The following is a 16973-nucleotide window of genomic DNA, read 5'->3' as shown; positions in this document are numbered from 1 at the left end:
TTGGTGTTTTAGGAAGCCAAACAAATTAGAATATAATAATAACAGAGAATGTAATTTAGACAGACTGTATATCACAAATAAAAACAGGGTTGAGTCCCCTTTAAAGTTCAGGTACAAGTAAATTCACTGACTTTTTCTGACTTAGGTTTTCTTAGTTAAGAACATGGGTTGGAGCTCTTAATTTTGAACTCTCAAAGTGCATTAGATAGAAAAAAATTTGTCAATTTTAAAGTTAAATTATTCTAATTCTTCATTTGTCTTTTTATTTTAAATATCACAATAAATATCGTATTGTGGACTTCATATGGCGATATTATCGTATCGTGAGATTTTGACGTTACATCCCTAAGATATTGTCATGCCTTACTTTGGGATAAATGCAACAAATGTTGAAAACAGTTTTGCTTCTTAATATCTTAGTGGAAATCATAATTCTTTAGGATTCGGTGGTGAATAGAAATGGTAAACAACAGCATTTATTTAAAATACAAATATTTTGTAACGTCAAATGTCTTTACTGTCACCTACTTACCACAAACGTTTGAATGGTAGTGTATCACGGTTTTCACAAAAATATTAAGCAGAAAAAACTGTTTTCAACATTCAAAATAAGAAACATTTCTTGAGTACCAAATCAGCATGTGACATTGAAGACTAGAGTAATGATTATTTGATTAATCTGATACCTTGGAGAGGCAGTTAATGTGGGAATATGGCAGCTAAGATGGAAGACTTTGGGACATTTGTCACAGCAGAGCAGTTCTCCTCCGTTCTGGCACACCGCGCACCAGTCTTCATTGGGGTCTTCATCTGCTTCTGGGGTCTTCTCTGATTGCTGCTCACCTTGTGGCGTTTGAGACTGAACGCCTGTGCTGTCTGGAAGACTGGCTTTAGCACTGGTGTTTACCTACAGTAACACACAAAATTAAAAAAAATTAAAAAATTGTGAAAAACTGTGATTTGTGTGTACCTGACAAAATACATGAATTTGCTAAATATACTCTTAAAAACGGGGGACAAAAACAGTGAATTTTGTGGTCTTTGATGTCAAATCAGAATAAATCTGATGATCAAATCTATTCCATCTCTGATCTGGTGCAGAATGAGTAAAATCTTACAAAATGAACTTCATCATCATCCTCTGGTTCATCTTTGATGACAATGACCGGCCCTGGAGATGACCTGCGTCTCCTCTTGGTGGAGGGGTTTGATGGGCCACTCTGGGGGGCTTCTACACGCTTCCAGGAGCCAGAACTTAGGAAAAAATAAAAGATGCAAACAACAAAATGATTAGATGTGCATTTTGTGAAGGAAACAGCAAGGCAGTAAAATAATGGAACATTTTCACACGGTGATGGCATGTTTCCATTATTACCAATTGAAATCCATTTCAAAAAAATAAAAATAAAATAAATAAATGTTTATTTTAAAAAGAATTATGTAAATGTACAACACTGTGTTATATTAGCTTGGTGTTATATTTAAAAACAAAAATCTGGTTAGAATATCTGAAAAAGCCTTTCTTCTAACAGCTATAATCAATCTTTCTATTTTATTTTCCTTATTTGGAGAGTCATTCAGCGAAAAAAATGTTCTAAAAGTAATCTTCATTAATTTAATGGGAGTGATTAAATGTTGCAGACTTTTCTGCCAAAGAAACAATTATCTACACTTTCATCACCTCTCATTTACATCCTTGACTTGGTCTACAGATGGTTAAAATAATTCAATATACAGGTAAATGCAAGAAAGAAGATCAATCCTAAATCAGTATGCAATGACAATGACATCCCAATTGGTTACGTTTCGAATGCTGGCCATTCTGTTGCATCAGTGCAAGTTGAGAAGACATTTTCACATTTTAATCTTAAATCTATACAAAGCAAAGTTTGTTGTATGTAAGGCATTTCTGTATGAATTAACTACAGAAAACAAAACACATAATGACTTAAAAGAACTCAAAACAGAAGAATATTAGAAGAATATTTACCTGGTCTTTGGTTCTGATGATGTGACAGACATTTGTCTTCCTTGTACTAGAAGTTCAATAAAATCAAGACAATATTCAGTACTGTATAAAACAAAGCATTTGATAACAGAACATGAACTAGGCAGCAAGCATTTATGTCTCCAATCAACAAGACAAGTCAAGGTGGTTACCAATACCAGATATTAGTTTTTGCTGAAGCAGCGTACCAGTTCGCTCTGTAGGTGTGGATAGGTGACTGGCTTGATAACTGGGCCTCTGAGCAGACAGCTGCATGCTGGGTTCAAATCTCCTGTTCAGGTATGAAGTTACCTGCATGTTCTGCTTAAAAAGTGCAAACAGAATTTTGCATATGTATATTACAAATGAGACTGTAGTAATAGCTGCTGGAAAAAAAAACAAAAACAATAAAAAACCTTTACCATCACTGAAATTGATTCCATTATAAAATATATTTACACAGAACATTATTTCACAATACTACTGCTTTTACTGAATTTTGGATCAAATAAATGCAGACAAAAACATTCTAAACTTATTCCAAACTTTTGACCAGCAGTGTACATGTATGTGGAGTGCAAACATTTTTTAATAGTCAGTAACTTTTTTCATAGGCCAATGCCATTTATACTATATATGGGTGGTTGACAAAAAAATAAATGAATAAACATCTCCATATGTTTTTCTTTCTGGTCTACACGTAAAAATCTGTAATTTTTTTCCATTAAATCTGACACTGCTGTTAAATCTGTTACAGTTGTCACAATGAAATCTTGTCTGATTGATTGTTCTACAAATAGTTGCAATAATTTAATTATCTGTTTTTTCAAACTTAATACAAATTGTATTAAGCAAACAAACATTACTTCTCTTAAGGCTTGAGAACATGTGGAATGTGATGAATAAAAATATATGAAAACAAAATATAAATATAATATTAAGCCAACCTGAATATTATTTAAGAATAAGATGTTTATTTTTAAAGATTATTATTTTATAATTATTATTCAATTGAACATGATTAAGACACAGCAACATATTTAGAAATATTGCTTTCTTAATCATACTGTAACTTAATTATATTGAGGCACTAGTACTAGGGCTGGGCGATATATCGCATGCGACATGCATGCGCATCTCGTCAGTAAAGCCAGTTCCTTGATTAGCGGTAAATCTCCATCACCTGTTTTCATCACCTGCAGCTCCATTTGAAAACAGGTGATGGAGATTTACCGCTAATCAAGAACCAACTTTACTGACGAGATCTTATGCATGTCATCGACTCTCGCCAACTAAACACTATAATATTTGTACTTAAACTAACATTATGATGCATATTTTATACAAATTGCTTTGTCAAACTATAAGCTGTAACCATGTTGTGTGATTGAATAATTCCAAATCTTCCATGTAGCCTCTCGATTCATATGAGATCATAAAAACTCAATTTTATTAATATAGTTTAAGTATCTGCTTTCGTCATGTAAACTACCTATAATCCACTATCAAATGAGATCCACTACAAAACTGCACACTTATACTTAAGACTCAAGGTGTTTAGTCAAAATTCACTCAAAAATTGATAGTTTTTATAACAGATACATTTTTTGTTAACCTGTCAAGCAGGCACAGTTTTCACCCAATGTTGATAACGTGATGTCCAGCACACTCACCTGATTGAGCATCTGTGAAGTGGGAAGTGAAGCTCCACTGGAGAAAGCAGCATTGTGCGGATAGCGGGTTCTTGGCAGCACCTCCATCGGTTTAGGAGGGTAGGTGGGATTGCTGATAAGACCCCTCAAAGTCTTTAAGAAAGAAAAACCAGCAAGTTTAGAATTACACAATTGTTCTTCCATTCATTAATGAACATTACATTAACATGTACACTACCAGTCAAAAGGAATAATTGACCAAGCCTCATCAAGGCTGCATTTATTTGATTAAAAAAAAAAACACAGTAAAAAACATAATATTGTGAAATGTCACTATAATTGAAAAGAACTGTTTCCATTTTAAAATATTTAAAAATGTAATTTCTTCCAGTGGTAGCAAAGCCAAATTTCATGCAGCCTTTACGGTCACATGATCCTTCAGAAATTATTCTAACTTTCTGTAATATTAAAACACATTTCACCTGTGGAGGTAGGTTAGTGGGCTGAAGCATAGGTGGTGGGCTCCGTGCACCATATCGACGCCCATGTTGAGGCATGCTGGATAATGCCTGAGAGGGTGATCCACCCTGCATGGGTCTATGTGGAGGTGGCCCTGGTAAGCGCATTCCGTGGTACCATGACCACTGGTTGGGCGGTTGGTGGCGGTTGGTGTGCTGGGAGAGTTTCTCCACCTGCATCTGCAACTGGGCTAATGTGCTTTGCCGCTGCTGCTGCTGCTGCTGCAGCTGTTGGGACTGGGAGCTCGGGTAACCTGCCTGAAGACCGTCAGGTCTGGGGCCTGGGTTCATTTGCTGGAAAGGAAATGGCTGTGGACCGCTGGGATGACGCACTGGAGTTTTCTCTACGACTAAAGAACCTGAGAAAAGATTCAAGAATATTTCCAGTTGATAAATTGTACATTTGCAAGAATTGATCTCTTTACACACGCAAGTCATTGAAAGTGCACTCCATTGACAATGGACATATTTGACACGTGCACACTACTTAGTGGACCTTTGTTTTCAAGTGCTGGAATCAGTTGTGCATGTGCTGTTGTCCATGTGGCAGCACAAGCCAGAGCCATCAACAAAGTGCAGATGCAATGTTGCAATAGTGTAGAACTCACACCAAGATGAAATCATGAACTGCTTCTTTGCACTCTCTTAAAATAAATTCATTCTCAGTTTAAATAACCATTTTGTTTTTCATGCTACTAAAATAGCCAATACGAAGTCCTGAATTTCTAATCCATAAACAGCAAAATACTAATTCATAAACTCTTCTTTTTGTCCGTAGCCAGAACTTTTATTCTTGGCAACAATTACTAATTCTCTCCCTCGTTTTAATTAAATCAAAAAGAGGGAATAAATTTGTATAAATGTGGCCATGGTTTACTAAAATGAGTGAACAAATGAGTAAATATAACAAGTGAATGAATTAGTAAATAATAATATTAATAATAGTAATACCTTTAATTTTAGGTGCCTTTCAAGACACTCAAGGACACTGTACATTATAAAAGAAAAGCAATAAAATATAAAACAATACAAAATAAAATAAAAAAGATTTACAAAACACTCAAACAATCAAATCACTAAAAGCTATTCTAAACAGACAGGTTTTAATCTGAGCTTTAAATCCAGCTGACAAATGTAGAGTGGCAAAGAATTCCGTAATTTTAGCAACACACAACTAAAAGCCCTACTGCCAAAGGAACTCAACTTGAAATTTGGAACTCTCAATAACTCTGCAGAGGATGATCTCAAAGAACGTGAAGGATTGTACAACTGAAGATGATTTAAAAGATAAACAGGAGCCTGATTATGAAGTGAAGCAGACCCAATACTGACCCCTGTGGAACACCTTGAGTAACTGTAACAGGCTCTGACTGAGCATTCTTGATCTGAACAAACTGCTTCCTATTACTTAAATAAGATGAAAACCAAAGGGCATCATCAGCTACACCAATACAAGCCAAACGTTTCAGTAAAACTGAATGACTAATGGCATCAAAGGCAGCACTAATTATCTAGAAGAATAAGATCAGACATAGACATAAGATCAGAATAAGCTGCAAGGATAAGATAATTTGTAACTTTAACAAGAGCCGTTTCCGTACTGTTTAGATCGGAAACCCGTCTGAAGTTGCTCAAAGAGATCATTACTTTGCAATCGTTAACAGCACTGTGACTGATTGAAGTAATTGGTTAAAGTATTTGTGAATAGTAAATGGTACGTTTTACCTCTTTTTTTTTTTTTTATTTAGCTGGTGTTTTAAAGCATAGTAATTATTTTTAAAATATTGTTTAATAAGTATTTTCGCAACAAAAAGAAACTTTAAAGAACAATACAAGCCATGTGACAAAAATAAAGACTATAATGTTCCTTTTTCATTATTCAAGAAAACAGTAAAAACTGACAGGGGGTTCAAATTTATATTTTCATTATTTAAAAGTTTGTCAAAAAAAAAAAAATTAAAACCAATGTAAAAATTCAAGAAAAAAAAGCAATTTTCAAAATCTATAATTTAGCCCACATCTGACAATTAATAAAGGTTGGCATTTTTGAGGTCTTCATTTTTTTCCCAGTTTTAAACATCACTCGTTGAAAACCAGTTTTTGTAAGAATCTTACCAAGATCCACATTTGAGGCCCAAAAAGCAGATCGACTTTGGAACCGAACCAAACTCTGGGGAACATATGAGATGTTGCACTTTGCTCGCATGAGGTACTGGATTTGACAAGTTATCTGAGATGACAAAAGGAAGGTGAGAGACCATCAGCCAAACAGCAGGCTGAACACAATTAGTACATTCAACATAATTTCATCTAATTGTAATTATTTGAGTTAACCAAGACCATTGTACACATCTTGCAAAATTTAGATTAAAGAAAATATATAATAATAATAATAATCACATGGAAGAGATGCAAAATTTTTACGTTTCGTTGATAGTAGAAAGACACTTACCAGCCGCTTGCAGTACAAGAGGGCTGTTCCACTGTTACTGGCTGTGGCCCATTTTGTGAAGTTGATCACATGATCAAGATGTGTGGAGAGTGATGTCACATCCTGTTGTTGCTTTTTCAGGAGGGTTTCATGGTCCTTTGTGATTGCCTAAATAAACATGCTTATGTAACCTCACACAATTCACAACGATCAAATTTGACTGCGGTGCTTCTCAACTGGTTTAGCTCCAGCACAAAGATTTTACATTAGACATCAAATGGTAACCAAAAAAGTGTACTTAAATTGTATTTTGTACTGATAGCATGTGTTTTGCTGCAAGTCAAGCCTATTTAATGTAGACTAGCTGGTATTTTCTTCTACTTTGTGGTGGTTTTTATTGTTTGTGAGGATGCCTATATTTTACTTGGTCAATTATGCTCTATTATTTAGGTTTTACAACTAGCATTTAGTTTTGTTTTTCCTTGCTGTACGTAACCCATAACAAACCTAAGATAACCAGTTGGGAAGCACTTCTCTTGATGATGAAATACTGGACACTACCTCAAGTTGATTGACCAATAACTTCCCCTTCCTGTTGATCTCCATTATGAGGTTGCAGATAGATTTTTTAATCTCATTAGCAACAGTCTTGCGATTTTCATCCACCTGCTGAAGACTGACAAGAACAGGAAAAATATGCCATAAAAATAAATAAAATGTGTTTTTACATACAACACATCTTAACGGGGTTCCCACACTTTGACACTTTTCCCACTGCATTTGTCATTTCTGGGTATGTCATTTTAATATTGATTACATTTAAAAATAAATACTTCCAGTGAAATATCTTGGAGTCCAGCATTGCTAGAAAAATGTATATTCACAATAGCAGGGTTTCCTGAATCCATTAGATGTAAAATATTTACTTGAAGTTCCGCCCTGAGATTTCATGTTAACATTTCATATAACATCTGATCTAATTAATTATTAGCTTATCATTAACTCACGAACCCCCTACAGTTCCTTCATGAACCGAAAATACTGTACTACAGAAATGTCCATGAAATTTTAAGATTTTATTGACATTTCTAGATATTCCATTGGGGAAATAACAAAGTTACTTAATATCTAGGTATGCAATGCGAGTTGGGAACTCTGGCTTTAAATAGTTATAGGTTGCTTTAATATTAATAATAAAATAAAATAAAAAATAAATAAATAAATATAACATACCCATTGTTTATGGTATTAGATATGTCCTCTATAACTCTCTTCTTTTCTTGAAGTTGGCAGGTCATATTTTCCAGATGTTCCTTGTGGTTTTTATACGCAGCTTCTAGAAATTGGTAACTGTATTGAAAAATTCTCTGTTAGCTATATGTTAAGTCACTAATACTGATGCCATTGATATTCGCATACATGTTACAGCAACTCACATCTATAGGGCAATGAACATCTATATACTCTATGACACTGAACAGGAAAAACATGAAAAGGCACACTGTTTCAGAAGAATTAAGGAATGCTTACTACACTTACTGAATGCTTACTGAAATAACATTTAGTTCACCCAAAAACTAAAATTCTATTATCATTTACTCTTATATTGTCCCAAATTTGTATGACTTCCTTTTTTGTGGAACACAGATGAAGATCTTTTTAAGAATGTTGGTAAACCAACAGTTTTGGTAACCACTGACTTTCATTATAAGGACACACACACACAAACTAATTTATCATCTTCTTTCATGTTCCATAGAAGAAAGTCATACAGAGTAAAATGACAGATTATTCATTTTTGGGTGAACTATCCCTTTGAACATTATACATGTTAATATGAGACTAGTGTGATAAGAATTCCTAATTTGTGACCCCGGACCACAAAACCAGTCTTAAGTCGCTGGGGTATATTTGTAGCAATAGCCAAAAATACATTGTATGGGTCAAAATTATCGATTTTTCTTTTATGCCAAAAATCATTAGGATATTAAGTAAAGATCATGTTCCATGAAGATATTTTGTAAATTTCTTACCGTAAATATAAAAAAAATTTGATTAGTAATATGCATTGCTAAGAACTTCATTTGGACAACTTTAAATTATATTATATTATATTATATTATATTTTGATTTTTTTGCACCCTCAGATTCCAGATTTTCAAATAGTTGTATCTCGGCCAAATATTGTCCGATCCTAACAAACCGTACATCAATGGAAAGCTTATTTATTCAGCTTTCAGATGATGTATAAATCTCAATTTCGAAAAATTGACACTTAAAGACTGGTTTTGTGGTCCAGAGTCACATTTATTCTTTTAATGCCATCATTATTGTGGGCCATACTTATGGTCCTTGTGTTTGAGTAGCTGACAGTCTCTGCAGGTGAGGCGATCGCAGGTTTCACAGAATAGCTTCAATGGCTCCTGTCTGTGGATGTCGCAGAAGACGGGCTTCTGTGTGGAAGCACCCATCGCCTCTGTAAATAGAAAGACAAGCTCATGTTCATCTGTGTAACTTTAGAAATGTACTCCTCAAGTTTGCAAAGTTAATTTACAGAAGTTGCAGTAAAAGAATATAATTAGTAGTGCAACCACAATGTATTTGGAGACTAAAGTCACACCTAAAAATGTCTTAATGTCTCTGCACTATATACAAACCCCCTGCCCTACTTCTCACAAGCTGATATCATTTACAAAAGTTTAAGGTCAAACCTGAGGACATTTCGGTTATTTGCTGAACTGTATGATCTCTGGTGAACTTCACGCGCTGATGAGCATCGATGCAGGTGACACACAGGAACTCTGCGCATTCCACGCAGAAACCGCTAGCCTCGGTGTTATCATCACAACTCATGCAGAGCTGAGAGCAAAAAACGCAAAGATGCATTTCATCAGAGACATTATTTCATTCTTATATTTACTAGTCTGACACATACAGTTCCTTTAATGAGCATCATCTCATTAGGTGTAGTATAAACACTGACTGACAGAAGTAAATGCACACCTGACAGCTCTTCTCCATTGTGCTGCTCGGCACTTCCACAGAATCCTTGACAAAGAAGTTATCCAAGACCTCAACATCCATACACTCCTGCTGACAGACTGGACAGCGGATCATGTTCACTAATGTAACACAAAAGAGAAGAGCAGGAAAACATATTCAATACCAAGTCACCAGAATGCATGATATAGGACATATTATTACAAACTGAAAAATAAATAAATAAATAAATCATTATCAGTATAAAAAAAAAAAAATTGTCCTTTTAATATGAAAATATATTCATGATTACAAATTTTAATGTTAGGTGCAAATAATCATAACTAATTACAGAAACCTATGAGATTAATTAGGGCTGTCAATTTATTTATTTATTTTTAAGAACTATTTAAAACACATGGCATGGTAATCTTTGTATTTTCACTGATTTCATCATTTTCCCCCCAAATAAGGTAAAAAGAAATATTATGAATGTGCAAAATGGAACTCCATTTCATCCGGATCAAAATGTGCACTGTGCAATAGTATATAGTAGATAATCTTCTACTACATACTATTGGCAATCCATCTCATGAACACTATTTATACATTTAATTATTTAACACACATACTAGTTTTACATTTCCTTGCAATTGTACATAACATACCTGTACACACAATTTTTTGTGTTTTGTTATTCTCTATTTACTTATTCTATTTTTATCTTTTTTATTATTATCTGTGTCTTGTATCGTCACTGTCATTCTGTTTGTGCTGTGGAAGCTTCTGTTACCAAAACAAATTCCTTGTATGTGTAAACATACCTGGCAATAAAGCTCTTTCGGATTCTGAGATATACAGTATACTATATATCAGTGATTTTCAATCCTGTTCCTCAGGACCCACTGCTCTGCACATTTTGCATGTCTCCCTTATCTGACACACTCATTTGAGTTCATGGAGCTCTTTCCTAATGAGCTGATGATCTGAATCAGGTGTGTAAATTAGGGAGACATGCAAAATGTGCAGAGCTGTGGGTCCCCAGGATCAAGTTTGAAAACCACTGCTATATTTAATATAATGTAATATATTTAGATGCAAGTTTAGCATGTGCAGAAAAATGAATGCATAGAAACACTTGCCAAAGCACAAAATATAAAGTTATTCAAAGAGGCCATCTTACCCCATTATTGGGATGCATTATATATTTCTAAAGTGTCTAAAGTGTATAAAATCCTTAATCAACGATTCTATTTAGAACTTTGGCAATCTAGTTGAATAATTGAATAGCTGATGACAAACAAAGCAGTACCCGTAAATTTGACATACATATGTTGTTTATTCATATATGTGACCCTGGACCACAAAACCAGTCATAAGTAGCACGGGTATATTTGTAGCAATAGCCAACAATACTGGGTCAAAATTATCGATTTTTCTTTTATGCCAAAAATCATTAGGATATTAAATAAAGATCATTTTCCATGAGGATATTTTGTAAATTTCCTACCGCAAATATATCAAAAATTCATTTTTGATTAATAATATGCATTGCTAAGAACTTCATTTGAACAATTTTAAAGGTGATTTTCTCAGTATTTGGAACTTGCACACTCAGATTCCAGATATTCAAATAGTTGTATCTCGGCCAAATATTGTCCTGTCCTATCAAACCATACATCAATGGAAAGCTTATTTACTCAGCTTTCAAAAACCATTATTAATTGCCCGCATTTTAATTGGAAGATCAGCATGAATGTATAAATGGCCTTTTCTTTGTTCTAGCTTGTTCTTTTCTAGCAGCTTTGGGACTTTGTACTGTATCTCAGTACAGTGTAGCTCTTCGTCTTTTATTGGGATTAGTCATTTGAATAGCGCGTCTTGTGAATGAGTAAAAGTGAAAGCGAACTCTTACACTGTTGCGCGTTGCTGGCGGTGCTGGCAGGTGTGTTGTGAGCAGGTAAGCATCTCTTACAGAAGGAGTGCAAGCAAGGCAGCAGTTTGGGCTCTCTGCTGCTGAAGCTGAGCTTACACACGGGACACACGTCCATCAGAGCCATCACCATCATCCTCACACTGCCCTGAGCTTCATCAGCACGCTTACTTTCCGCCTCGTTCTCCACGATGATCACCACATCATCAGACTCCATCTTCTCACTTCCATCCATCGTTTTAATGCGAGAAGAGCATCGGTGGAAACATCTCAGGTTCACAGCAGTAACTGCTGCTGTACTGCAGTCCGCGCGCTGGTCTTAGTAAACATCTGAATTCATCTACACAGCTCTAATGATGGGCAAAACGCAGAGAATCCCGACCGCTTATGCGCTCATTAATCGTCAATAAAGTTTAAAAATGAAACGCACCGCTGTGTTGTTGCCAGAAGCATATGATGATGAGGCCACAAATATGACGTAGCACGGCCTCCATTGTGACGTGTTGCCACGGCAGCCGAGGGAGGACAAATATCTCACGAGAAAAAAAAAAGAAAGAAAGAAAAACGCCAAGTAAAATGCGAAAGAAACTGCTTTTATTAATAAACGCAGATGTACTATAAAATAAATTATTGCAATAAATACAATTAAGCAACGAGTTTGTGAGCTCTATAAAGTTTAAATGTGATTTATTCTTGTTTTGTAAACATTTGGATTTTTTGTTTTATTCTTTTTTATCATATCATTTTTTGTGACATAATATGTCGGTATTGCGAGAAAATATATCGTTTTAACGACACACTTTCTCGTTATTGCGAAAAAAAACCCCATCGTTTTAAGGAAATAGCAGCTGGCTCATTCTAGAATTGCGGGTACATTTCAAGCTGTCAAACATATACAGTTAACAAATGTAACACAATTTAAAACCCTGTCCTCCCTAGAAGAACATCTGTCTCTTAATCCATTAATTAATCTAAAAATATATAGACTTTTTGTTTTAGAGTAAAACTATCAACTCGTTTAATTGAAAAGTTGCCAATAGCTTTAAAAATGATAGCTAATAACTACTATTTAGGCTAATTAGCTTCTGAGCAATTTGTTAACAATAAAACACATATAATTATCATTTTAAAAGCAAAACTTTAAACAAACAGAGTTGACATTGATGGTAACAGAGCTGACATCAGAAAACAGAGTTGACCACCTGTAGTTAAAAGACCAAAAACAGCAACATTTTCTGCCAGATTCTGAAACTGAAACCATTTTAAATGTAACGGCTATTTAATTTTATAAAATACATGTGAATTACAGATCTTTCATGTAATTGAAAATTAACTTAATGTGTCCAAAGATCTGGAAAATAAAATGACATAGCTGCTCCCTCACCCTGGGCATGCAAATCAGTTATTGGCAATTTCTGCCCATATGTCTTTATTTAGTATTTAAATGTGCACTATGCAAGTTTTTTATAGACATAATAAAAGACAGAGCTCTTGATTCAAGGAATAGCAGTTTGCAAGAATGTTAGATTTACTTTGTAGCCATATGTTTACATTAGTATTCATAAACATTAGAGCAAAACATTAATTTTGAGTAGTGGTGCTTTTTTCCTTTTGTGTCGTCTGTTTCTGTCTATTTTCTGCCTTCCTTTCAGGGTCAGCATGTCGCTGTGCCCTCTGTTGCCCTTGCCTTTCTGCTGCTGAGAGGTTAATTTACCTGTAATTCAATTTCTTTAGCCTGTAATGATGTAAAACAAATGTATCATTTACAGTAAAATGACCCAGAATCCAAAATAAACATAATAATAATGCAAAATACTTAAATGTAATTGGGAACATTTGACTCTGTTACTCATTGTCAACTCTGTTATCATTAAACTTTTTTTTTTAAACTAACAGAGTTGACAATAACAGAGTTGACATTTTCCACCATTTTGTGCTTTAGCTCAGGATGCTAACCCTCAAACCAGATACCACATGGAATGTCTAAAACAGAATTTTATGGATTTCCATCATACTATTGTTTTTAAAAAGTGAATGAGAGATTCACTGCAAAATCACAATAACAGATTTGACAAATAATTAATCTACTATTGGTGTATCCTAAACATTTTGTACAAATTAATGGGAATACAGAATAAAGACATACATCAATGCTTTCCAAAGATTCCTACCAGAGGACGTGACATCACTTGGTGCAAGTCACATGTTTTTTCTATGAATGCTTTAAAGATTTTTATGCCTTTTTATAACTGAGGTAACAGAGTTGACCAGAACGTAGGGGACAAACACAAAATTTATTTTTTTATTAATGAAATTACAAATATTCCAAAAAATTTGATATTTTATGCAATTGTTTATGTAACTTAATAGAGTAAACACAAAAATATGAAAATTAGACTTAATTATTTCATGATAATTCAAGCTGAATGTATTAATCAGGAGGCGAAGACAGTCAATAATAGGTGTAGTGGCAGTGTTTCAGTTATTATTTTCAAGACAAAATGTCTCTTAATATACATAAAAGCATTGTTTTTGGTGATAGCTTAATATAAATTGTGTTATTATTCAAAACTGATTCAGTGAAATTTTTGTTTTTGAAAAATAGCAGAAGGTTTACCTGGAAGATGCGAAATGTACCCCCAATTCTAGAATTACCCAGCTCACTATTATGACACAAAACTAATTGACTGAAGATTTTCCACATTATGTGTGGACAGCAATTCACCCCCTTAGGTATGGACCATTTACAGTTATATTAATAATAAAAAGAAAGAAAGAAAAAAAGAAATTGTACATTTCAATGCAGATTCTTTCAGTGTAGGAATCAGCAGGGTTCAATTATTTATTTATTGAGAAATAAATGGGCAGTGTTGCGTAGTACTGATTAGATGTAATTTGAATTAACCTATCAGATTCCAACAATTTGTTATTAGAGTAAATTACAATTTATAATGCTCATAATCAGATTACAGTTACTTTTTATGGATTACATGATTACATATTATTCACACTATGACAGAAATGTTTTTTAGCTTTGACTAAATTTACAATATATAATGACCATGTAAATGAAATGTAATTAATTTGCAAACCGAAAAAAAGCACCTCTCAAGCAGTTAGACAATGTATGAAACAATTAGGTGGTGATGTACAGGTGCATCTCAAAAAATTAGAATATCGAGAAAAAGTTTTTAGTTTTTTTTTGTAACTTATTTGAAAAAGTGAAACTTTCATATATTCTAGATTCATTACATGTAAAACATTTCAAAAGTTTTTGTTTTTTTAAATTTTGATGATTAGAGCTTACAGCTCATGAAAGTCAAAATATTTTGACTATCCAGCATCTCAAAATATTAGAATATTTCCTAAGATCAATCAAAAAAAAAAAGGATTTGCAAAACATAAAAGTTCAAGTTATTTAAAGTATGTTCATTTATGCACTCAGTACTTGGTCGGGGCTCCTTTGGCACAAATTACAGCATCAGTAAGATGTGGCATGGAAGCGATCAGCCTGTGGCACTGCTGACTAAGGCACTATTGAGCCTTCAGCTTGTTTGTATTGTTAGATCGACTGTTTCTCATCTTTCTCTTGAAAATATCCAATAGATTCCATATGGGATTCAGGTCAGGCATGTTGGCTGGCCAATCAAGCACAGTAATATCATGGTCAGCAAACCACTTGGAAGTGGTTTTGGCACTGTGGGCAGGTGCTAAAGTCCTGCTGGAAAAGGAAATCAGCATCTCCATAAAGCTTGTCAGCAGATGGAAGCATAAAGTGCTCCAAACTCTTCTGATTAGACAGCTGAATTGACTTTGGACTTGATAAAACACAATGGACCAACACCAGCAGATGTCACGGCACCCAAATCATTACTGACTTCGGAAACTTCACACTGGACAGCTTGGATTATGAGTCTCCAGTTCCTCCAGACCTTGATTTCAAAATGAAATCCAAAAATTACTTTTATCTGAAAAGAGGACTTTGGACCACTGAGCAACATTCCAGTTCTTTTTCTCCTCAGCCCAGGTAGGATGCTTCTGAAGTTGTTTCTGTTTTAGAAGAGGCTTGATAAGCCCTTTTCCTGAAGACGTCTGATCGTGGAGACTCTTGATGCACCGACTCCAGCTTCAGTGCAGTCCTTGAAAAAGCTCTCCCAAGTGTTTTAATCGGCTTTGCTTGACAGTATTCTCAAGCTTGAGTATCCCTGTTGCTTGCACATCTTTTCCTACCCAATTTCTTCCTTCCAGTCAACTTTGCATTTAATATTCTTTGATACATCACTCTGTGAACAGCCACCCCTTTCAGTAATGACCTTCTGTGACTTACCCTCTTTGTGGAGGGTGTCAATGTTTGTCTTCTGGATCATTGCCAAGTCAGCAGTCTTCCCCATTATTGTGGCTTCAAAGAACAAGAGATACCCAGAATTTATACTGTAGGGATGGTCATTTACTCAAACTCAAATGTAAATATTCTAATATTTTAAGATACTGGATTTAACTTTAAGAGCTGTAAGCTCTAATCATCAAAATAAAAAGATAAAAATAAAAAAACTTTTGAAATGTTATAATTTACATGTAATGAATCTAGAATATATGAAAGTTTCACTTTTTGAAATAACTTTTAAAAAATTAACTTTTTCATGATATTCTAATTTTTTGAGATGCACCTGTATAGCTGTGAAACACTTATTCTTCGTCATATCCAGTGACCTTAAGTTGATTCTGGAAATCTGGACAAAATTATTTCAAACCTGAAAGACTTTGGTATTGTCATTTTCATGTTTGTGTATTAATGTTTGTTTATGTAACGCAACGATTACCAAATATTTTGAAAGCAAGGTCCCTTTGTCATGACACAAATACCAAATACCTCCAAAACAGTGCTGGGCAACTAAACACAAAGGAAAGTCATGAGCAGATACCATTTAAATACTTTGTTCTACTATTTTTCCAAATGAAAGTTGAATAACTTGAGTTCAAGTTCATAACATGTATGCTTTAGTGTTATTTTGTTCAGTACATTTTTTTGGTGGGGTACTAATTCTGTGCAGGTTCAGAATGGCCCTTTAATGATAAAGGCCATGGCCACTCAACTGAGACTGCCCTGCTCTCGCTTACTGAAGCCCTGAGACTGGCAAGAGCAGCTTCCAAATCCTCAGTACTTATCTTGCTGGATCTGTCTGCTTTTGACACAGGTAACCACCAGATCCTCCTGTCCACCCTCATAAAGATGGGCATCTCAGGAACTGCACTCCAGTGGTTCCAGTCTTACCTCTCAGGTAGGTCCTTCAGGGTGTTTTGGAGGAGTGAGGTTTCTAAGTCACAACTTCTTGCTACTGGGGTTCCTCAAGGCTCAGTGCTTGGACCACTTCTCTTCTCCATTTATATGTCATCATTAGGATCTGTCATTCAGATGCATGCCTTTTCAAATCATTGCTTTGCTGATGAGACTCAACTCTACTTCTCATTCCAA

At 34.6% G+C, this 16973-nt stretch overlaps 1 protein-coding gene across 3 annotated transcripts in view; it reads right to left on the bottom strand.

Moving 5' to 3' along the window:
* The window catches only part of trim24 (tripartite motif containing 24), a 30925-nt gene extending 18906 nt beyond the window's left edge, over positions 1-12019 (bottom strand). Inside the window, exons 1-14 of one of the 3 annotated variants that reach the window (XM_058773850.1) lie at positions 11483-12019; positions 9592-9710; positions 9300-9447; positions 8932-9064; positions 7822-7938; positions 7150-7264; positions 6610-6756; positions 6273-6387; positions 4122-4516; positions 3661-3792; positions 2197-2311; positions 1991-2036; positions 1119-1254; positions 687-907 (exon numbers count right to left, since the gene is read on the bottom strand). In XM_058773850.1, the coding sequence (XP_058629833.1) occupies positions 687-907; positions 1119-1254; positions 1991-2036; positions 2197-2311; positions 3661-3792; positions 4122-4516; positions 6273-6387; positions 6610-6756; positions 7150-7264; positions 7822-7938; positions 8932-9064; positions 9300-9447; positions 9592-9710; positions 11483-11735 (2192 nt within the window). In that variant the 5' untranslated portion in view covers positions 11736-12019. The remainder of the gene's footprint in view (positions 1-686; positions 908-1118; positions 1255-1990; positions 2037-2196; positions 2312-3660; positions 3793-4121; positions 4517-6272; positions 6388-6609; positions 6757-7149; positions 7265-7821; positions 7939-8931; positions 9065-9299; positions 9448-9591; positions 9711-11482) is intronic. The other 2 variants (XM_058773848.1, XM_058773849.1) reach the window with 2 other exon arrangements.
* Between the last annotated feature and the right edge of the window lie 4954 nt (positions 12020-16973).

The sequence above is a fragment of the Onychostoma macrolepis genome, chromosome 04 (genome assembly GCF_012432095.1).
Source record: "Onychostoma macrolepis isolate SWU-2019 chromosome 04, ASM1243209v1, whole genome shotgun sequence".
NCBI classification, from domain to species: Eukaryota; Metazoa; Chordata; class Actinopteri; order Cypriniformes; family Cyprinidae; genus Onychostoma; species Onychostoma macrolepis.
This window is presented reverse-complemented; position numbering and strand designations above follow the sequence as displayed.